The 24,980-nt window shown below is 42.5% G+C and overlaps 1 protein-coding gene across 1 annotated transcript in view; it reads left to right on the top strand.

Moving 5' to 3' along the window:
* Positions 1-4,113: 4,113 nt before the first annotated feature.
* The window catches only part of LOC311241330 (protein mono-ADP-ribosyltransferase PARP12-like), a 31,005-nt gene continuing 10,138 nt past the window's right edge, over positions 4,114-24,980 (top strand). The window contains exons 1-9 of the mRNA XM_084330114.1: positions 4,114-4,396; positions 4,807-4,942; positions 10,730-11,099; positions 11,889-11,942; positions 12,305-12,431; positions 16,683-16,848; positions 17,468-17,588; positions 20,104-20,224; positions 23,498-23,576. Of these exons, the coding sequence (XP_084186240.1) occupies positions 4,134-4,396; positions 4,807-4,942; positions 10,730-11,099; positions 11,889-11,942; positions 12,305-12,431; positions 16,683-16,848; positions 17,468-17,588; positions 20,104-20,224; positions 23,498-23,576 (1,437 nt within the window). The 5' untranslated portion in view covers positions 4,114-4,133. The remainder of the gene's footprint in view (positions 4,397-4,806; positions 4,943-10,729; positions 11,100-11,888; positions 11,943-12,304; positions 12,432-16,682; positions 16,849-17,467; positions 17,589-20,103; positions 20,225-23,497; positions 23,577-24,980) is intronic.

Genomic DNA, 24,980 nt, shown 5'->3' with positions numbered 1-24,980 from the left:
TGCAAGTAAACTCACTCCCCAGAGGCATCCAGACCCGGAAGCAAGCAGTGAATTCACTTCTTGCTTAGTGGTCTGTGATGCCGCCCGCGACGCCGGCGTCCGGGGTTCAACTCCCACTCAGGGCGATCCCTTAACAGGGGTCGAATCGACTTTAAAAAAAAACACAACGCAGACAAGATCAGACCGGCTACACATGGGCACCATAGTCGTATAGTGTATCTTGTAGACCAAGCCCATTGCAAGTTGCTGTACTCTGTCGTCTACTCTAAGCCATCCTAGGTTGTCAAAGTGGGCAGGGGTGAGGTGGGTTCTAGGGGTAAGGTCAAGTAGAAGTCTGACCAGTTTGTTTTGTGATGTTTGTAATCTTGTTTTTAGCGCTTTTGAGATGCTCTGGTACCATGAGGTGCAAGCATAGTCGTAGTACCCTTGAATGAGTGCTCCTGCCAGAGTCTTCAGGGTATTCTTGTTTACCAGAGAGGAGATCCGGTACAAGAATCTAGTTCGTTGGTTGACTTTTTTTTATTACATTGGATGCCATTTTGTCACAGGAAAGATTTGCCTCTAGGATGGAACCCAGGTAGGTAATTTCGTCTTTCCCTGTGACAATATTGTCACCCACTGCAACTGAGAAGCCGTCGGTCTTGCTGAGTTTGTTATTTGAACCGAAGAGAATGGACTCTGTTTTGCCCATGTGTAATGATAGTTTGTTATCAGCAAGCCATATGCAGATTTTGCCTAGTTCAGAGCTGAGGGTTTTTTCAACCTGCAACTTGTTCTTGTCAGAGACCAGCAGGGCTGAGTCATCCGCAAACAGGAACAAGTCACAGGCTGTCGACATGTCATTTGCATAAATTAGGAAGAGTAGCGGTCCTAGTATGCTTCCTTGTGGAATACCACAGCTCACTGTGAGGGGGGGGGGGATAGAGTACCGTTTACCTCTACCATCTGTTCTCTCCCCTCCAGGTAGAGGGGAGAGAAGTACATGTATTTTATATGTGACGAATAATAAACAAACTTGAACTTGAAACCTGGGGATAGATCAAAGGATACAAGCTGCTATTAAACAACAACAACAACAACAACAACAACAACAACAACAACAACAACAACAACGACACAAAATAATAATAAGTGGTATTCTCGAAGTCAACTTCCTGTCTGTTTAACTTTCTGTCTAAGTGCATGTCTGGCTTGAGGGAGAAACATGAATGAATGAAAACTTTATTTAACAGATTGCAGAATGGGTACAATACAGTACGGCTCAAGTACATGCACTTAGAATCACCAGAAAGGCTTTCGAAATAGTGAAATGCAAAACAAATTATATGGAAAGGTTATGAAATGAACAAGAATGTGATAAAACATGTAATAAAAACGGAGCTCAACGCATACATTTGATCGTAGAAATACGTTTGTTGCCCCAATACCAAGATGGCGGCGGTCTCGTGACGTCAGAGTGTCTTGGAGAATAGACCACCGCAACACTTCCGGTATTTTTAGCTCATGGGAGAAAGCGGGGGAGGGGGGAGCCTTAATTAAAGGGCTCTGGGGGGAGCAAGGTAGCGCGTGAATTCATGTTGATTAGAGCCCCTCCTTCCCCCTCACGAACTCCGTGCAACGCGGAAGTGCAGTGGCCTATGACGCGGAAGAGAGGCGTCATTTTATTCCGTAGCCTATGTTTGCGAAGACGCTCTTTGATTGGCTAGCCGCGTACAGCGAAGACCCTCTCTGATTGGTTTAGCGCCGAAGGGTCTCTTCTGCCTTGTACATATGATATATATTCTCTGCTTCAAAGTGGTTATGCTTTGGCCCTCTTTCGAAGTGGGTTAGGGTTAGAGTAAGGGTTAGGGTTAGGGTTAAGGTTAGGGTTAGGGAACAATACAATTGTTGTTGAATATGCGTGCAAAATGCGTGCAAAATGCGGCTGCACGGATACTAACTAGAACTAGAAAATTTGATCACATCACACCAGTTTTGTCCGCCCTACATTGGCTTCCTATCCAAGCCCGCTCTGACTTTAAAGTGCTACTCCTCACCTACAAAATTTTAAATGGGCTTGCACCGCTCTATCTATCCGATCTCATCTCCCGATACTCGCCCGCTCGTGCTCTGCGCTCACAAAATGCGGGGCTTCTATCGACCCCTAGGGTTAAAAAGAAATCCGCCGGCCACAGAGCCTTTGTCTACCGCGCTCCCTACCTGTGGAACAAATTACCTGCCGTCATCAGGGGCGCCTGCTCTGTCGAAGCTTTTAAATCCCTGCTTAAGACTCATCTTTTCTCTCTCTCCTTCAACCTACCTTGATCTCACCTGGTCGGGGACTGACCTTTAGATTAATCTGTGTAGTTTAGTTATGGTACAGGGTACTACATGGTACCACTGGGTAGTTTACTATAGGGTAGTTTAGTTAGGGTACAGGGTACTACATGGTACCACAGAGTACTACATGGTACTGCATGGCATTACAGGGTACTACATGGCTTACATAGCTCTACATGGCACTACATGGTACTACGGGGTACTACATGGTACCACAAGGCACCACAGGGTACTACATGGCACTACAGGGTACTACAGGATACTACGGGGTACTACATGGCACTATGGGGTACTATAGGGTACTACATGGCACTACGGGGTACTACATGGCACTACAGGGTACTACATGTCTGCTCCTTTGCAGCACCACAAACATGGGAACTCTCTAACTCTTCCCCCCCCCCTCCTCTCCCCCCTCCCCCCCCCCCCCCCCCCCCCTTCTCTCTGAGTACCCGTCTCCTGGCGCTGACCAAGGTGATGGATGCCTCGGGGTCTTGGACAAGCTTGTAGTGACTGCTCTACATGCACCTCCGAGGCCTTGGATCAGTCATTCTCCGCCGTCTGTCCGTGGTCCTGTCAACTGATTAACAGACTGTTAACAGATTAACAGTCAACGCGGTTTCATTGCTGGGTTAAGTACTTCTATTCTATTCACATAATACGCTTACTTCATATATCTACTCCATTCACATATATGCCTACCACTTGTATCTATTGCTATGTCCGCCTACTACAATCTCATGAGCTGTCTAACGCCTGTCCCGTCTCCCTGTCTTCCTATGACTTGCTGTCCTGGAGTGTTGTCCGGAGTGTTGGACGTCCCGTGACGAAGGCCGGGAGATTGCGACCCCCTCTGCGTGCCCCCCTGTCTCCGGAGGTCTCGTAGTGGTGACCGGAGTGCCGGATGTCCCGCGATGATGTCGGGGAGTTCGCGACCCTCTCTGCGCCACCCCCTATCTCCCTGTCTCCGGCTGTCCCTGAGCAACGACCGGAGTGTTGAATGTCCCGTGACTAAGACGGGGAGGACGTGACCCTCTCTGCGCCGCCCCTGTGCCTCAAATAGATCCGCTATCAACTCTATCTTTAATCTTTCAAAATGTTCAGTTGCTATCGCTATTAGCTCTATCTTTAATTTTTCAAAATGTACAGTTGCTATTGCATGCACTCATCTGTGTTTCACCACACACATGAGTGCATGCTTACCAACTGTCCGTCTGCAACACTACTATCACCAACATCTAAGAAGGGAGATCCCCCCTTGAACGGCCCTTCTAAGGTTTCTCTCCTCCACACTGCCTGTGGAGCTTTTTTCCCTATTGTTAGGTTTTAGTGAGTTTTTCCTTACCTTCGCGTGGGGTATGTCTGGGAGTGCTTGCATTCTTTCATTTATTTGCATTCATCTAAAAAATGTTTGGACCCTATGGTGTTCTTGTTCTGTTCTTGACTTATTGTTATGTTGTCTTCTTGACCTGTTTAAAGAAGACCTGTACGGCCCATGGGGACATTAACGTGTGTTGTCGGGCCCTATAAATAAATTTGATTTGATTTGATTTGATTTGAAGAGACCCTTCGGCGCTAAACCAATCAGAGAAGGTCTTCGCTATACGCGGCTAGCCAATCAGAGAGCGTCTTCGCAAACATAGGCTACGGAAAAAAAATCACTCTCCCGAGAGAGACGCCTCCAGGTGGACAGTTGCAGCATAGCGGTTGGTCGCACCGTAAGTTTCGGTTTCCTTTCGTCAGAAACTAAAGCAAAGCAAACTGCCAACCTCTTCCGTCTGGACACAACAAGATCGACTAACAAAAGCAAAAATATGGAGCCCGAGATAACCAAAGTAATTTGTGCGAATCATGGATCAATTGATATAGACGAATTGACGGCCAACGTCTCTTGTGCTTCGATAAGAGATATAATTGCGAATCGAGACAAGTTTGTCCTCGTGGATTGCTACGGGGGGCAGAAGGCTGTAGCCAAGACGAACCTTCGACTGTGCAGGTCGAAAGATTGTCATGGCTGCGGGAATCTACATCTTTGTAAACGGTTCTTGTTTGGAAATTGCCAATTCGCTCGAGGAAGGTAAGTTAGGCAACTGTCTTTATATCATCATCATGCCATTTATTTTGTCATAATAGCTAACGGATTGATTGAAAACTTTATTAACATATTGCATATTAAGGGGATGCAGACCAGAGAAAGACTTTCGTCTTGTTTACATCAGGGTCCCCCAGTTTCAATTCATCATAACATATGACATACATGACATACAGATAGACAGTACTGCTAGATCTATATATTTATGACCAGATTTACAAATACAGTAGGCTACTGTTTGTGATACAAAAAATAGTCTAAAAAGTGTCTGTCTGTCTGTATGTACTATATATTGGGATGTCACTCAGGCCTGTTGTTATTGAAAACAGTAACTTTTTTTGTTTAGTAATATAACGTTACATAGCTGATGCACACTATTCGAAATCTATTTTTAGAAGAGGGTGCTTTTTCTCTCACGACCTGAAGACCGAACATAATACCAAGATCCTGGGGCGACATGGCTTACAGGAGCTGGACAGAATGGAACTGTGTACACTGCTTCTCCAGAGTGACACCTCACTCCTACCCCCTGTGAGTATGTTGTAGAACTAATGGGTCTCCACCTATTTTATTGTTGGGGTTCACCTTTTCATGACCCCCCCCCTATTATGTGGTCAAGCATAGACAAGAATGTTGACACCAAATAATGATTTTGTTTTCTCCAAATTGAGGCTATTTAACTTGATTAATAACTTGATTTGTACTTAGAATACTTATTATATAAATTAATTATAAACAAGATGATGTCCATCTTTTGGTGACCCCCCTCAAAATCACATTTTGTCTTGGTGACATTAGTGTATTGTACACACGACTCATCTTCACAGCACTGAAACACAACCGCCTTGGCCAGGAGTAGAATCGGGCACCACAACCGTGGGCACGGCCTGCTGCCAATTGCTGGAGAGCTAACGACTGGTGAACTTGAGAACTGTTAGGACTGTCCGACTCTTAAAACACTTTGGGAGCCAGCCGTGTTTTCCTTTTACCCCCTTGAATGCCCACATCCACTCCAATGTTAACGTTAACATCGCCTAATCTATCGCCTAATCTATTTCAATTATGGCTATGTGTCTAATCTGCCCGTCGCTTATCAAAGACTCATTTTCCAGTCAACATTGGCATGGCAGATTGTTTTTTTATGGCTTCATTTCCGTTTTCTAGCATTTTGAAAATCACTCGATTTCACGGAAAAAACAACACATTCTATGATATATATATTGTTTATTCCAATTCCCGATCGCCATTAGAAAAAAACACTCATTTGATTGATCCATCGTGTATACCAGTGCTTCTCTGTCAGGCCCCCCTTTGGCGGACCGAAATATCTTGGCCCCCCCCCCCCCCCCCCCCCCCCCCCCAACAAAATAGTCATGAAATGGGCCATGTTTAAATTGATTGAAATAACAATATCGTGACCTTTCAAATTGGCAACACCTTCCCTCGCGATAGCCACCTTGCCTCGCTGTGAAACAGCACTGCAGAATGGTCAGCTCCCATCTCCTCACACAGTGCAGAGAACAGGCGCGCTTTCAGGGCTCGGGTTTTGATGAAATTTACCACGTTTATAACTTCTGTCAAAACCTCATTCAGCTCAGGGCTAAGCTGTCTTGACTCTGGCGCCTCTCTGTGAATTTACAGTGCGTCCATTGCACGTTTGGCGAGACCCCCTTGATGAGCGCCTATAGCCCCCTCCTTTTCCCTGCCATGTCCTGCGCACCGTCAGAGCAAAAGCCCACACAGTTCTCCCATTTCAGTCCATGTTCTGTCAGGTAACTGTCAATAATTTTGAAGAGCTCATCAGCTGTCGCTGTTTTTGACATATTTGCAAAACCGCAGATCTTCACTCAGTGACTGGGAATTTACAAAGCGAACATAGGAAATAAGCAAACAGTCTTTATTGCTGTCAGTCTTTGACAAGGCAACACGCATGTCATCCTCAAGGCTCAACTTGGCCCTATATTTTGTTTTCAGAGCTGTCATGGATGAAAAGCCAGCTTCACACAGATATGTGGTGCTGAATGGTATCAACATCTTAACTGCTGCATCATGAGATACTTGGTACTCAGCGCCACACTCTGAAACTAGCTCTCCAGGTGGTATCAGATGAGATTTCAATGAGTTCTTCCCAAGAGTTTGGATGGAGATGTGTCAGGAAGCTTTGTCTCAATGTTGTCTGTAAAGTTTTTCTTTATCCAGAGTAACTTGGTGATCCTTTTCTGTGTTTTATTAAATAATGATTTTCAGATTTTGAGAAATGGTCAAACTTATCCAAATATGGTATTTTCATGGAGAACAGTGCAGCTGCAACAGATAGCACTTTAGTGATAATTTTCTGTAATAAAAAAAAAAAAAAATTAATAAATCTCAAGGCCCCCCCTGTCATGCCAGGGGGGGCGCGCCCCCCACTTTGAGAAACACTGGTGTATACAGTAAAACACATATTCTCCGCAGCTCCGAGGCTCCAGAGTGAACTCTGGTAGACCCCGGTTACATGAGTGAGAAGTAAAATGTGGAGTGCAGGTTTTTTTTCCCATTTTCATTGAGTCCAATCCAAAAGGGTGATTTACCATCTGGGAGACGATAGGGGGCGCTTTTTTTCACATCTGAGTGCCGGGGGTGCCTGGATCTCCAACGGTAGGGACACTTGATGCAATATGATTTCAGATCGCTAATAAAAAAATATATAAAAAAAAACGAATATTCTCGTGAGTGGGCATTCAACCCGCGGGGGGTAAACACGAGAAAACTCGTGGATGGCATTCAAAGTGTTAATAATGTACAGTTTCTACGCCTAATGTATATACTCTTTTCTTTCTGGACTCTTTTTGTATCACAAATACAGTACTGTAATTGCAAATCTGGTATGTCATAAATGTATAGATGTAGCAGTACTGTCTATCTGTATGTCATGTATGTCATATATGTTACGATGAATTGGAAATGGGGGACCCTGGTGTAAACAAGACGAAAGTCTTTCTCTGGTCTGCATCCCCTTAACAATTGTATGTATTGAGCTGTACTGCACTGTACCCATTCTGCAATCTGTTAATAAAGTTTTCATTCATTCATTCATTCAATAACAAACACTGCGCACAGACTGTGGTGCAGTGTGTTACTACGGTTTGGACCATGTATAAATATCACTACTACTACAGTGGTTGAATCCTGCCACTAACTACTGTTCACTACTACTACTACTACCGTTATCATTATTATTATTATTATTCTATTATTACTGTAGTCCGCCCCCCCCCCGCTAGTAGTCCGCTATGACACTTGAATTTCCTCAAGCATATTAATAAAGGAACACTTGACTTGACATGGTAAAGGGCAGTTGAACCTCAGTGTAGTGTGAGACTTGACTATACGTGGACTATAGCATTTAATACTGTGTACACATTATTTACAGCAGCATGATAAATTATATGAGTGTCCAGTATTGGTACCATACACTGACTTATACTTACAAACAAGGGACAAAAGGTGACCAGACACCAAATACAGTTGTTTTGCTGTGCTGCCTGGCACTTTACCTCTTAACACTCTCCGTGCCACGGGTCCGGTGCCCCGGAACCCAGTTGAATGCCAAAGCCCACTTCAATGATAGAGCTCTCATATTTGCGCATGCATAAACTTACATCTTAAATTATGGCTATGTGTATAATATGCCCGTCGCTTATCAATGACTTGTTTGCAGTCAACATTGTCGAAACGGATTGTTTTTTAATCGGTTCATTTCCGTTTTATACCATTTTGAAAAACTCTAGTTTTTTGAAAGTTTCAGGAAAAAGCTCTGATTATCCTAAGACTGGTCAAATAGATTCCTTACCTCAGATCAGATGTTCTCCAAAAAGATTATTCCAATTCCTGATCGCCATTCCAAATATCGATCGCGTTTATTGATCCAACGCTGGGTGGTAGAAACACAGATTCCACGCTGTTCTGATGGTCCACAATGAATCCGATCGGCTCGAGTTACATGCCTGAGAAGTCAAATGTGGAAGCAGGATTTTTTTCCCCCCATGCGTTTCATTCAGTCTAATCCAAAGGGGTGCAGTACCACAGGGAGAGACGATAGGGGGCGGTATTTTCCCAATGGAGCTCAGAGAGGGTTTGCAGTGGTAACGTGAGGCTAGATTGATGAAATCCGGCACTCAAAGTGTTAAGTAAAGTAATTACCCCTTAGGAGTCTTGGCCTATTTTGGATGTTTTTGCCTACTTTTGACTTTGACTTTATATTTGTCATTTAAAAATGGTTTACCGTTGTAGATTTGGTAGAATTTCTTTCAGCACAATCTCACCTATACGACCTGACAAGTTAGTTCTCATACTGTACATACTGTACATACTGTACATACTGTACCTCTTGACACACCTGATGCCAGGCTGTGAATGACCGACAGGTTTAGCAGCACAGGGATGGGAATCGAAAACCGGTTCCCGTTGGGAACCGGTTCCTAATTGGCCGATGCCTGGAACCGTGTGGCTCCCGTGACTTTCGATTCCCTTATCGCTGCCAGGTTTTTCCTAGTTGCGCAATAATGTTAGCGTTAGCATGTAGCCATGGCAGACTCTATTTGATTCCTTAAGGGCTCGAAATTGCCTGGGTTTTGGTAATATGCTCCCGAAATGCTCCTGCTGTTTGGCTACTTCTATGTGCAGTGAAAACTACTTGAATGCTTTAGAACCTAGTCATTGATTTAGATCAGGGTGAGCTAAAATTAGCCGCGGAGCTAACGTGAGCTAACGCTATTTAATCAAGCTCACAAAGAGAGATAAACAGCTGACAGCGGATAGTACAGGTACAAATACAATAAAACAGCAGGTGGGGGCTGTTGTGTAAACCTTGTACTCTTTAGTTCACATATAATGACAGACGGAGTGTTTGTTTACAAGTCTGTAAGCCAGGAAGTACAGTGGTGCAACATACAAATGTGTCCGTGTAGCAACACAAGCCAATACCTTATAGGACAGGGGCCCGGGGAGGGAGCTCTCTCTCTCTGTGTGTGTGTGTGAGAGAGAGTGTGAGTGAGAGACAGAAGTCAGAGGAATAACGACCTGTTATTCAATAGATTAAATTAGTTTAAGAATAAAAAAATAAATACATTTTAAGAGAATCTCAAATACATTATTTTATTTAAGTGTAGGCTATAGTTAATGTTTTATTTTTTACAGTTTTTGTATTTTTCTGACATGGGGGCTCAACAATAAATGACAATCAGAAATGTCAAGTTGCATGTTGTTATTCTAACCAGCTTAGACCCCTACGCTCTGCATCTTCTGGCCGCCTCAGACCTACTCCTATCCGAGCTCCGGGAGGGTCATCAAAGAGAAGTCGCCTATTCTCAGTCCTTGCCCCACAATGGTGAAATGAACTACCCACCCCAGTTAGGACAGCCTGTCCTATCTTTCGCCGTCGACTAAAGACGCACTTCTTCAACCATTATCTGAATAAAAAAAAATATATCTAACCCTAACTAACCGTACTGTCATGCACTTGTCCTAATAAACTAACCTACACTGTAGCACTCAACACTTTGATGAACATTGTTGCTCAGCTGATAGAGTTGTGCCCTTCCTGATGGCTTGTCGTACAGAACTTGTAAGTCGCTTTGGATGAAAGCGTCAGCTAAATGACTAAATGTAGTTCTGTTGCATTTCCAATTTATTTATTTAAATTATAAATTGATCAGGTATCGATAAGGGAATCGATAAAGAATCGAATCGATAAGCAGAATCGATAATGGAATCGTATCGATAAAATCCTATCAATTCCCATCCCTAAAGGTATATCTCTTAGCTAACCTGTAGGTGAGGGATGGGGTTGTCAAACTTGTCACAATAATGTACAACCAAAAGCACTAAAACGGATTTAGAAAATTATGGGTTTTCTTTTACTTTAGAAAATGTCAACATGCTCAATTAAGCATTACAAACAATGGAAATGTACCCTCAGGTTGCATTAAGTAAACATACAAATATTTAATAAACAATATTCAAGGTGTAACAAATTATTTTCGTAAAAAAAAAAAAAACGAAGAAACAGCGGCGTTCCAGGGTGTTATGGAACATGGACGTCAGATAGGGGGGTGTTATGAAACATGGATGTCAGATAGGGGGGTGTTATGAATGAAACATGGACGTCAGATGGGGGGGGGGTGGGGGGCATGGCGTTATGGAACATGGGCGTCAGATGGGGGGCCGCTATGGAACATGGATGTATGTCAGATAGGGGGGGGGGGGAACATGGATGGAACATGGATGTCAGATAGGGGATAGAACCACTGTTTTAACCTCCAAACTTGACTCTGCTAGGTATGTTTTGACTACAACAATGGCTGCGGCCCGCATGGCAGGTGCCAGACAGGCGATGACTGCAGGCGACTCCACATCTGTGATTCCAACCCGAGGGGCACCTGCGACTGTCCCAGGGCACACGACTTCAACGAGCCCCAGCCGCTCAAACTCCTTCAGGACAGAGGGCTGCCCAACCACCTCATGGGCTCCATGAAGTCTGTTTACACAAACAAGATGTTCCTCAGAGACCACGACCGCCCCGGCCAGAACCACGACCGCCAACCGCGGCGAACCAGCAGTGGCGCTGTGCACAACGCCGTCAGCGATGAGTCTGACCACGGCCCTAGCGGAAGACAGAGGCCACTGAACAGCTCAGAGGGTGGCAGAGGTATTCCCATGATGTTCCATGTCAACCATTATGGCGCAATGCCACAGCTCTTGGCCACAGTTGTCATTTAATGATCATCACCTTTTTATTTGATTCCAATCAACCAGTAGTACCATATAAACTCTGAACTCTGACTCCATTGCCTATACCCTAGGCTCTGTTACCCATACTGTACAAGCTCTGAACTCAATTTATACCTACAGTACCTATTGCTTTCACTGTCTACAACTGCTCTACATTGTAATAATAATAATCACAACTACCTATAGTCTACCCACATAACTCTGTATGATAGCATGTACGTATATATATATTTATATTTACTGCATATATTATATACCCATATCTGTCTGAATATACCTGCATATTATAATCCTTCTATACCTGCTTATTCAGCTGCATATAACTCAGTATAATAGCATGTACAATAATGCTGTATTAGTGTATATATTATTTTCTTTTATATTTTGTATTAATTAATTCATGTATTCTTATATATATGGTTTATTATCCTTTTTACATATTTGTAGATACTATATCTAGATCTGTACATATCCCTTCACTACTCTTAGTTATGCTGCTGGCCAGTATGACTACTACCATATTCTCTTTACTCTTTATACATTGCACATTGCATTGTACTTGTGCTGTATAATGACAATACATTTGAATCTAATCCAAATGTTTGCAGATCAATTTTTCTGTGATAGAATACCATGAATGGCTAGTTGCAATTCTTTTTTAAAAAGTATTTATAATTAATATTTTTTCTTTTTTTTTTCTTTTTAGATAAAACGGAGATATGCTTGTACTACATCAAGGGCCACTGTAAACACGGTGATGGTGAGTAAACCAGCCCCCATGCAGTGAGTCAGCCAGCACGCTGCTCCACCCTGCTGGCCAAAGCCTAGAAGGCAGGCTAATCCCCTCTGGCCCAGAAAGGCATTTTCCACATACTATTACTACTAGGCTATGCTAAATGACAGTATCTCTCAGTGGTGTGCATGGGCTGAACGAACAACATCCGGCCCTCTGCGCAAGTTATACAATTCTGCACACAAAGAAAGTTCTGCATGTTAGCGGTTAAAGTAACGTTGCATTTGTTTGGTACACAGCGCGTACTGAACCGAAGGTCCCGTACCGAAATGCTTCTTTACGAATTTGTGTACCATTACACCCCTGTATGTTGATGTTGGTGGTCTCAGCCAGATGCTTCAAAGCCCATTGCAGCTTGCCCTACAGATGGGAGCTGAAGGAGGGGCAGCAGTGGACTGCTTTGCCTAACAATGAGGAAATCGAGACGGACTACTGTGAGCCCAAGAAAACACACAGGTACAGTTTCTGTAAGAAATAAGAACTTGGGTGTCCTGGTGGCTCGTGAGAGCTAAAGCAGCCTACGCACTACACCACTTTAAACATCGTCAGCGCACTGTGCTGTTCACACAATATACAACTCAACCGGGGATACTGAGGTGGTTGTGGTTTCAGACACGGCCTGTCTCTGGTACTGCGCTGGTTATTTCCCAGATCTCCACACATCCCGTTTTAAAATGTCCCTAAAATATTGAATGAATCGATGACAACCAGGGTTCGCACAAGGTCCTTAACGTGCTTGATTAAAAAAAATAAAGTCAAGGCCTGGAATTCCTTGAAAATAGCCCATTTTTAACAAGGTGCTTAAAAAGTCCTTGAAATTTAAATCAACCATTCGCATTGAATGTTTTGTTCATCCATGATCAAATTGTTCTGAATCAAGAAATCTACATTTTTCTTGTTCTGTTTTAATCAAATCTGTCGTCAAAAAAGTCGTTGAATTTCAATTTGCAATGTCTGTGGGAACCCTGGACAACTAATAGAAACACTATCTTGACGGGGTCATCGAACATTGCAATAGGCGGAACTAGTGATGCCCCGCGATCGGTATTGGTCCGATCGCGGGGTACCGATATTCAGTATAAATATGAGATTGGTGAATTCCGATAATGCTTTATTTTAGCAGATCGTGAAAACCGATAGAAAAACATGATCCAATTCTCAGCGGAGATCTCACTCGCTGACTTCTCTCTCAAGCACACAGCTGCTGCTGCTGCAGCGCATTGTCTAACTGGCTAGCTACTAATTGCTCCTGATATCAACAAATGCGCATTTCAGTGTAAGAATGATAGGGATGCCCCGTGCCGATCGATCGGCCAGCATGAGACCTCTGTTAGCTAGGTAGCTAACGTTAGCTCACGGTTTTAACGAAATGACCCAGTAAACTAAATAGTTCACTTTATTTTAATACATGATGCATTGTCTAACCGCTCTAACGTCATCTAGCCGGATAGCAGTAGCTACAGATAGCTCCTGATATCAATGTCTTATAACATAATTGACATTATTCGTTTTTGCAGCTGAACATTGGCTAATTAGCTATCATGCTTCATAACAACACTGCGAAGATGGCAATGCTGAATGTGATTTGACCAAAGCAGAGTATACACACAGACAGTGGAGCTGTTTGCAGATAGCGAGCATTTTGACTTGTTGCGTGGTGGCGATGTCTCGCAGATAATACAACTACAAGTATAATTATATAATATATATATTTTATTTAAAAAATATCTATATTTAAAAAAAAAATGAAAAAAAAATTATAAAAACGATCGGTATCGGCCGATATGGCTCATAGACGATCGGTGATCGGTATCGGTGGCAAAAAAACGTGATCGGGGCATCCCTAGGCGGAACAATTTAATACTTTTCTTGTTCTGATTCAGAACAAGACCAGCTTTTAACACTTTCTTCGCCAGGCTTATGTACATCATTATACCATCCTCTGCCAGCTCTATTTGTCTATGGAGAAGTTCCCCTTCTTTGCAGGGCTATAACTTTTTAAATTGTATTGCTAAATTGACATTACTATGGCCCATTCAACATCAAGTATCTATTGTTCAGGGTGTAGCAACGTTATACTTTTTCATTGACATATTCATACTAAAATACGGTCTAAAGTATAAGTATGTTTTTATCGTTTTCTGCAGCTTTCTGCAGAACGTGATTTATAGCCCTAAATGCATTATATTGATGATTGTATACAGTTTGATAGCGATCTGCGCGAGATAAAAATTTTTCAAATGCACGTGCTTCTAGAAGTTACTACTTATCATCTGATTTTGACCAGATGGGGGGGGGGGGGGGTCGTTTATAATTCCGTGGCCAACGTTAAGATGATTCATCTAGTGTAGGTGATATGATCATTAGAGCAGTTTGTATCGAAAAACCCTGAAACTCACTGTAGCTTCCTCGTAGCGTTGGGCGATGAGCGTGGAGCAAAAATATTCCTATTATGGGATGTTGAAATATGCGATCCATCTCCAGGTTGTATAATAGTATATACGTCCAAATCATGTTGTTTATCGAGTTATTGGTAACGGATTGCTATCCATTGTGTCTAGCTCGAGTCCCGGGACTATTAGCGAGTGATCGGACCGAATTGGAATGAGCACCAGCTTCCGTTTCCGGTTTCCGGTTTGGGCGATCGGCCACCAGATGGCGCTCTTGAACCGTTGGAGAGTTGAGAGGGGATCAACAGTAGATCTCAAGTCTCCGGGGGAGAAATATGATTGCGATCACAGATTTTTGAAATATTGATTTCAATGACGTGTTACGGCGTCATTGGCAGAATTAGCATGGCGGGGAATGACGAGTTTAGGCGTCCTTGGCAGAGAAAGTGTTAAATTGATAGCTTTTCAAGGCAGAGTTTCTTCATTCTGTTAGCGGTCCCTCACTAGTTCAAAGTAGGGTTGGGTACTGTTCACATCACATTTGAACAGATACCGATAACAATACGAGATCCTGGGATTCGGAATCGTTACCCAACGGTACCTTTTTTTCTGTACTTAATTCCCTCTGTAATGACGACTAATTTTATTTCAGTTGTAACAAACTTCTCCAATGCTACTATGTCTATACTATCTACTATGCTACTATGTCTATACTTCTATCTACTACGTACTATGCTACTATGCCTATACTACTATCTACTATGTGCTATGCTACTATGTCTATACTACTATCTACTATTGTCTATACTACTATGTCTATACTACTATCTATATGTCTATACTAGTATGTCTATACTACTATCTCTACTATGTACTATGTCTATACTACTATGTGCTAGGGCTGGGCGATATGGAAAAAAATCATATCACGATAACGATATGATAATTTTATTTTATTTCTCGATATCGATAATTATCGAATTGTTATAAGTATAATTTTTTTTTTTTTTTTTTATTAAAACAACAGATGTATGTTTATTTTGCAGCAATTCTTTGTCATTGCCGCCATCTTTAGTGTTACATCCCCTCACACTCCAGTTCTCAGGCTGCAGCTGGTTTAAAAGCTAAAGTAAACCGGCTTCTCTGCTGGCTGTGGCTCCAGAGGAGTTGAACAGTTCTGGCTCTGCTAGTTTATTTTCGATCTTTTGGCGCTTTTTTGGTGGACAAACCACCGCACATGTGCACTGTGACTCGTGACTGGAGTCTAGTTCTGCTAGCACACATAGCCTACTGTGTACAGACGGTTTCAAAATGTATTTTAAATTAGAAAGCAAACAAAATAAATGGACAAGAGAAAAATAAATCTGAATTTGGTCAGTATTGTCATTTGGACAAGCAAAGCCATTACTTTAAGTTGCAGGCAAGAAAGACAAGTCTGTCCACTGTCTCTGGTTTTAAAACTGCCCTGTTGCAGGTATAAAAAAAAAAAAAAAAACGATTTTTCAAAAAAAATTTAGTTTCGATATTCGATATCGATTATTAAAATATATCGCGATATTTATCGTTATCGTTATATCGCCCAGCCCTACTATGTGCTATGCTACTATGTCTATACTACTATGCTACTATGTCTATTAGGGCTGTCCCCGACTAAGGATTTGGATAATCTACTTTGATTGGCCGAAATGAGCCGATAGTCGACTATTAGTCGACTATGAAAAAAAAAAGTATAATTCTTTATTTCTTTATTTAATTTTTTGTATCATTCCATTTGGGCTGTGGGGGTGCTTAATGTTTGAAGGAATCGACGTAAGGCTTTTTGTCCTCTGCAAAAGCATGCATTAATTGGTCCACTGATGGATACATCTTGATATTTGTCTAGTCTAGTGTGTTCATTAGATGGGTGAAATCCTCTTTCAGTGCCTCTGTGCCTGTTTCGTAGGCAGTTAGCCTCTGGTATGTGTGCCATTAGCGTTAGCCACGCTTCTAGGCCTCTTTTCTTTTGGAAAGAATGATAAAAAAATATATATATAATAATAATTTAATACATTTTTTATATATTTTTTGCATTCGACTAAGAGGTTGGCAGTCGACTACGGCTCCTTTCGATCGATTAGTCAACTATTCTACTAATAGGGGTCAGCCCTAATGTCTATACTACTATCTACCATGCTACTATGCCTAATACCTATGTACTACACTACCCACCATGCTGATATGTCTAAAATTGTCTATACCACTATGCACTCGCCACTTACCTTTAGTCATTAGACATTAATAAAATGAATACAATTTATTTTCATTGTCGCTCACGCAGTCGTGGGATCGAGCCTGTGTGTTTCGACACCATGACCTGTGGACTGAAGGCGGCGAGGCGCCTCTCCACCGCGTCCTCGGTGCTCCACCCCACCTTCGTCCTCACCACCGAGTGGGCCTGGTCCTGGAAGGACGAGTCTGCAAACTGGATCAAGTACGCTGCAGCTGTGAGTCGTACGGTTAGAAAAAAGACAACTTGTACCAATTGCTTTGGGCTTTAGAGACTTAAGCAGCAGTGGTGTAAAAAGTAATTGATGCATTGTGGTCAGGGCTGGGCGATATGATCGAAATATCACATCACAGCATTTTCCTTAGTTTTGACGGTATAACGGTATGTGACGGTATAGTTTACCAGTGCAAATAACATTATTATGACATTTATTTAATTTCGATTTTTTTTTCTTTATCTTGTAGTACAATTGTCATTCAAAGATTTCATTAAAATGTTCTTTTCTTTTACTTTTTAAATACTGCTGCAAATAATTTTTGTTTTAACTTATATTTTTTCACTATGTACTGTATATACATTGAGGATGACGATATAGTTTGCATGGATGACTGTATACCCTCATATTCGGTATACCTCCCAGCCCTAATTGTGGTGCACCAATATGAATATTGAAATCCAGCCGCATTGGTCTGTGAAATTGGCAATAATTGATATTAATCCAAATGAATGTGCGTTAAATCCATTTTGATTTATTCATAAACATTAACACTGAACTAATAACTCAGTGTGAGGTTTTAATCACATCGTGGGATGTTTATTTACACGCTGCGTTTCAGACTGGTACAACCCGAATGGCCACCATCACCAGTGCAGAATTGGAGCAGAGTTTTCAGCAGGATGGCAGTGCTGTGGTGGAGTTCACTGCAGGGTCACAGTCATATACGGTCGCCTTCCTGGGTAAGCAAGGATTATTCAAGATGATGCTTTCAGTGGAATCGTGTTGCTTGGGAACAGCTCAGACCCAAGTGTATTTCCTGTTGCCGTGTTCGCAGAGTAGCTGACAGGAAATCAAATGTAGTTCGTTTTGCAATGTTCATGTTGTGAAATTTAAACCATCTGTACTAGGGAGGCGCACTAGGGATAGTTTAAGCAAATATTGTTTTGTCTCCAAAAATATACATTTCCCTTGTTATACCGGCACATACACTGTGTAGTGTACGGAGATCAGACCCTATTAACTGTGTGACAGACTCTGGGGTGTTATGAGCTGTCACCAGATTGGATTTAACAAAATACACATGGCACAAAGTAGTAGCAAGTTTAACAGCAGTTTTAATACTGTTTAGGGGAAAAGCCAAAGGAGGGGATAGTGTGATCGTCAGCCAGTCCGTAATTCCAGAGAAGCGTCTTGGTCCGTTAGCGAGGTGCGGTACACAGTTTCAAGTTTCTTCATTAGTTGTCATAAACAAGTGTAAACAAAAGAAAAATGTTCAATATACATATATACAATATACAGTGCAGCGTAGAGAAAGGTAACTGAGTTCCCATACAGTACAATGCAGGAATGTGATGAGGTACAACTTAGCTTAGCATGTGGTGCCACCTTGTGTTGGTGAGGTGCAATGAGGTATGTGTTGAGTTGTGCAAATCTCAACTCAAAAATATACAAATATACCAGTATAGTAGTATACCAATAAATATAAAGTGGGTAAAGTGGGTGCTACAGTGAGTTGCTTCTCATACGGGCAGGGGATGATCCGGGAGAAGAGACGTCAGACAAGCAGGGGTCGATACACATGCAGGTTCTCATACGATCAGGGGTTATAGCACACAGCAGGGTCCTCCTTCCAAAAGTAGATAAACACAGCATGGGGTCACATACAACAATCGTCCTCCTCTTCTCTCTTACTCACTTCCCCTCGTTCCGTACAGGTTTCGCCTCAGCTACTCCAATGATTCTGTCACTCTGTCTCCATTTTATATGCTGCTTGATTGTGTGGTGATTTGCGCTCACCTGTCTTGGGGCGCGCCTGGCATCTGTGCTGATGCGCTCTGCTCTGCCTGGAGTCTCTCAGGAACTCCTAATATGGGCATATGCCCCAGTACCTTGGCCGACACATAGCGGCCGTCTATTACTGCGCCAGCCGGTCTGCCACAACTGTTACACCGCTGAGCGTAGGGATGGGTACCGAACTCTGTACTTTTGAGGGTTCCGACCGAATTACCTCGGTACTACCGAGTACCGATTCACGTTAGTGTAATAGTTTAGTGTTTTGTTAAGTAAAAACAAAACCATACGTTAACGTGGAAGCGCAAACATTTCAAGCATCAACGATGTAACTTTCGTAATGAATGCTTTTGTTCCTGGAAACAACGTTATCCTGCTGCGACTCAAATATCTAGCTGTTTGCAACGACAACAGCTAATTATCTCACATTTGCTATTAACACATTCAGTGCCACGCCCCTTTGACCATATTAGGGCTACCGTGCCAATAAGGAAGTCAATGGGAGGTCGGGGAAATTTGCGAAGGCTTAAACTATATCTTAAATTATGGCTATGGGTCTAAAACACCCCTCGCTTATCAATGACTTGCTTGCAGTCAACATGTATGAAACGGATTGTTTTTTCATTGGTACATTTCCGTTTTATACCGTTTTGAATACGAGTATAGTTTTGGAGAGTTCTAGTAATTCCAGAGAAATTCCGCGATAATAGCTCTTTAGTGGAATACACAAAACACGTTGTCATTTTCCGGCTGATTTATGAATCGTTCTCAAATAAACGCTAGATTATCGATAGTATGTGTACTTATGCACGCTAGAGAAGCTGGCTGAAAAATCTAACGCTAACGTTACGCACACACACACACACGCACACACACGTTGTGATCGCTGTGAAAAAAACATCTGATTAACCCAAAACTGGTAAAATAGAGTCCTTACCTCACATCAGATGTTCTGCAAAAAGATGAATCCAATTCCTGATCGCCATTCCAAATATTGATCGCGTTTATTGATCCAACGTTATAGTCCAAAACACATAATCGAAAGCTGCTCCCAGCCTCCCCAGTGAATGTGGTAACAGATACTGCTTGCCAGAGAAGGGAAAACCCCGGACTGGACTTTTTTTCTGATACACATGCCCATCCAATCCAATGATGTGCAATACCATCCGGGAGACGATAGGCGGCGGTATTTGCCCTTTTCGAGCTCAGACCCATTCCCAATGATAACGTCAGGCTGGATGGATGACAAATGAATGGATATTGCTAATAAAAGAAATAACGATTAAAAAAACGGGCCTTGGCACGCATGGCGAGTTAAGCCGACTAATCTCGTCATTGGCACTGAATGTGTTAAGTAAAAACAATATTATATGTTAACGTGTGTGTGTGGGAGGGAGGTTCAATGAATCAGTGACTATCGAATAGCAATTTTGTGAGTTTTTTTTTCCCATCCATAATCTACAGACATGATGCAAACAAATAAGCAGTATGGAACCCAAAGGCTGGTGAAAAGACGACCCATCTTCGTCTCTTCCGCCAATGTGCAGACAATAAGAAGAAGGTGCACACAAATGCATTCATCATGGTATGTCGCAATACCATCATCAACACTCAGCTCATTGGCCAATGTTGTCATTTAACACGTTCACTACCACACTGCAAAAGGTTAACCTTTCACTACCACACTACAGAAGGTTAACCTTTCACTACCACACTACAGAAGGTTAACCTGTCACTACCACACTACAGAAGGTTAACCTGTCACTACCACACTACAGATGGTTAACCTGTCACTACCACACTACAGAAGGTTAACCCTTTCACTACCACACTACAGAAGGTTAACCTTTCACTACCACACTACAGAAGGTTAACCTGTCACTACCACACTACAGAAGGTTAACCTGTCACTACCACACTACAGAAGGTTAACCTGTCACTACCACACTACAGACAGTTAACCTTTCACTACATAACGTTAACCCTTTCACTACCACACTACAGAAGGTTAACCTTTCACTACCACACTACATAACGTTAACCCTTTCACTACCACACTACAGGTTAACCTTTCACTACCACACTACAGAAGGTTAACCTTTCACTACCACACTACAGAAGGTTAACCTTTCACTACCACACTACAGAAGATTAACCTTTCACTACCACACTACAGAAGATTAACCTTTCACTATCACACTACAGAAGGTTAACCTTTCACTACCACACTACATAAGGTTAACCTGTCACTACCACACTACAGAAGGTTAACCTTTCACTACCACACTACAGAAGGTTAACCTGTCACTACCACACTACAGAAGGTTAACCTGTCACTACCACACTACAGATGGTTAACCTGTCACTACCACACTACAGAAGGTTAACCCTTTCACTACCACACTACAGAAGGTTAACCTGTCACTACCACACTACAGAAGGTTAACCTGTCACTACCACACTACAGATGGTTAACCTGTCACTACCACACTACAGAAGGTTAACCCTTTCACTACCACACTACAGAAGGTTAACCTTTCACTACCACACTACAGAAGGTTAACCTGTCACTACCACACTACAGAAGGTTAACCTGTCACTACCACACTACAGACAGTTAACCTTTCACTACATAACGTTAACCCTTTCACTACCACACTACAGAAGGTTAACCTTTCACTACCACACTACATAACGTTAACCCTTTCACTACCACACTACAGGTTAACCTTTCACTACCACACTACAGAAGGTTAACCTTTCACTACCACACTACAGAAGGTTAACCTTTCACTACCACACTACAGAAGATTAACCTTTCACTACCACACTACAGAAGATTAACCTTTCACTATCACACTACAGAAGGTTAACCTTTCACTACCACACTACAGAAGGTTAACCTGTCACTACCACACTATAGATGGTTCACCTGTCACTACCACACTGTAGATGGTTAACCTGTAAGGGCTTTTCCATAGCCCTCCTCTGTCAAGTTAAGAGAGGGCAGAGCTTTGGATTGCTCAGTTGACCATATGTGACCGTGCACAGCAGTATCGCCCACTATTCGTTCCGACGGCATTTCGTGTCAGATCAAAATTAATGAATGAATGAAGTTTATTTTACGGTATATATATAGAAAATCACAAATGTACATATTCAAGGCAAGCTTGCACACAAAATCCAAAATCAATGATATGCTGCTGTAGACAGACGGTGAGAGCAGCATATCACCAGGGTTATCAAGTGCAGACAGACAGACAGGCAGTGAGAGCACCATATCGCCAGGGTTATCAAGTGTAGACAGACAGTGAGAGCAGCATATCACCAGGGTTATCAAGTGTAGACAGACAGACAGTGAGAGCAGCATATCACCAGGGTTATCAAGTGTAGACAGACAGACAGTGAGAGCAGCATATCGCCAGGGTTATCAAGTGTAGACAGACAGTGAGAGCAGCATATCACCAGGGTTATTAAGTGTAGATAGATAGACAGTGAGAGCAGCATATCACCAGGGTTATCAAGTGCAGAGTGTCTATCTATCTACACTTGATAACCCTGGTGATATGCTGCTCTCGCTGCCTGTCTATCTACACTTGATAACCCTGGTGATATGCTGCTCTCACTGTCTATCTACACTTGATAACCCTGGTGATATGCTGCTCTCACTGCCTGTCTATCTACACTTGATAACCCTGGTGATATGCTGCTCTCACTGTCTATCTACACTTGATAACCCTGGTGATATGCTGGCTCTCACTGCCTGTCTATTTACGTGTTGGTTTGTGGTGGCCATCTGTGTATGTGTAACTAGGAGGGTTATGAGGACTGTGTGATTGTGTAACTATGAGGGATATGAGTACTGTGTCTATGTGTAACTACTAGGAGGGATATGAGGACTGTGTGTGTAACTAGGAGGGATATGAGGACTGTATGTGTAACTAGGAGGGATATGAGGACTGTGTGTATGTAACTACTAGGAGGGATATGAGGACTGTGTCTATGTGTAACTACTAGGAGGGATATGAGGACTGTGTGTGTAACTAGGAGGGATATGAGGACTGTATGTGTAACTAGGAGGGATATGAGGACTGTGTGTATGTGTAACTACTAGGAGGGATATGAGGACTGTATGTGTAACTAGGAGGGATATGAGGACTGTAACGGCCAAAATGGATTTAATGTGCAGTGGATTTATGTGACCAGGGGGTGGCGCTTCTTTTATTTAAGTGTCAGGTACACCTGTAGGAGGAGGAGTTTTGACCCGGAAAAGGGCAATGGTTTTTGACCGCACGCACGACGCAGATCACAGGTCGAAATGTTTGTATCTAATTAGTTATTGTGTTAATTATTATTTTATCAGTTTATGAAGACATCCTGTTTGACGGTGAGGGAAAATAAACACCATTTTCCCAGTAAAGCTGCCTGCACGTATCATTGGGACAAAGGACTGTTTTGGTATGAGACCAGGAGTAGAACGGCGCGTAAGCCAGTCTAGCTGCGGGATCAAAACTGCTCAGTAGCTCCGTATAGACGAGAGCTCCTTTAATAAGGACTGTGTATGTGTATAACTAGGAGGGATATGAGGACTGTGTGTGTGTAACTAGGAGGGATATGAGGACTGTGTGTGTAACTAGGAGGGATATGAGGACTGTGTATGTGTAACTAGGAGGGATATGAGGACTGTGTATGTGTAATTAGGAGGGATAAGAGGACTGTGTGTATGTGTAATTAGGAGGGATATGTGTGATATCTAGATTTAGTTTTCCAACTAAACAAAGTGTACACGTTTTTTTTAAACAGTGAAAATACTAGCCCATGAAGTTACTAATAAGTGATTATTTTCTTTCGACGAAAGCCCTCCAGGCAACCAATCAAACTTCAGATCTTTACCAGGACATTGGGACATGTTGCTGACTCCTGACACAGGATCTAAGGTATTGCATTATACACTTATTAATTGATAATCATTTAAATAAAAATAATTTCCTCATTTCAATCTTTTCTATAATTGTTTCCCCCTATATTTTCTTGTTCTCTAATCTGCTGCTGCAGAGAGCGTGTTAGTAATCTAAAGTCGCAATATCTCTGCTGCTCACGGGATACAATTCGGTTTCAAGCTCCCGTCAAATATCCTGCTGACAGAAACCCCTCACCCTGTCAAAATAAAGTCATGCTTTGGGAGTCAGACACACTCGGTGATCAGACATTCCTAGTAGTTCTCTAATTCTGCTGCGGTTAGTTCTCCGGCTGCTGACAGCGCAGACCCAGGTGAACAGTGCCTGCTTTCTTTACAGTAATTAGACCCAGGTGAACAGTGCCTGCTTCATTTACAGTAATTAGACCCAGGTGAACAGTGCCTGCTTTCTTTACAGTAATTAGACCCAGGTGAACAGTGCCTGCTTTCTTTACAGTAATTAGACCCAGGTGAACAGTGCCTGCTTCATTTACAGTAATTAGACCCAGGTGAACAGTGCCTGCTTCATTTACAGTAATTAGACCCAGGTGAACAGTGCCTGCTTCATTTACAGTAATTAGACCCAGGTGAACAGTGCCTGCTTCATTTACAGTAATTAGACCCAGGTGAACAGTGCCTGCTTCATTTACAGTAATTAGACCCAGGTGAACAGTGCCTGCTTCATTTACAGTAATTAGACCCAGGTGAACAGTGCCTGCTTCATTTACAGTAATTAGACCCAGGTGAATAGTGCCTGCTTTCTTTACAGTAATTAGACCCAGGTGAATAGTGCCTGCTTTCTTTACAGTAATTAGACCCAGGTGAACAGTGCCTGCTTTCTTTACATTAATTAGACCCAGGTGAACAGTGCCTGCTTAATTTACAGTAATTAGAAGGCGTCAATCCATTCAGTAAATTACTTTGATAACTGTCAGAGTCAGAGAGGGTACTACACAAGCAGTACTGAACCAAAACATTCAGCAGGGTTGAGTTTGCATTGGAATCACTTGCATTTAAAGTGACAATGTACAATGTGTAAACCAAAGAATTAGCCCTGCAGAAACTCTGCGACTCGGCTCATGGGAAATGTATTGAAAGCACTGACGGTACAGTACTCACGGCGGGCAGATGCCACAATTTCACATAATCCATTTTAATATCTGTGGAAAGGTGTGTAGAAAATAATGTGTGTGTGACACGTGGGGCGACAGTGGCTCAGGTGGTAGAGCGGTCATCTGGTAGTTGGAAGGTTTCCAGTTCGATTCCCGCTCCTCCCGGGCAGCGTATCGAAGTGTCCTTGAGCAAGACACTTAACCCTTAATTGCTCCCGATGAGCAATTACCTTGCATGTTTTTTTTTTTTTTGCATCGATATGATTTACAAA

Source organism: Notolepis coatsorum (assembly GCF_963971535.1).
Source record: "Notolepis coatsorum genome assembly, chromosome: 15".
In the NCBI taxonomy this organism is placed as follows: domain Eukaryota; kingdom Metazoa; phylum Chordata; class Actinopteri; order Aulopiformes; family Paralepididae; genus Notolepis; species Notolepis coatsorum.
This window is presented reverse-complemented; position numbering and strand designations above follow the sequence as displayed.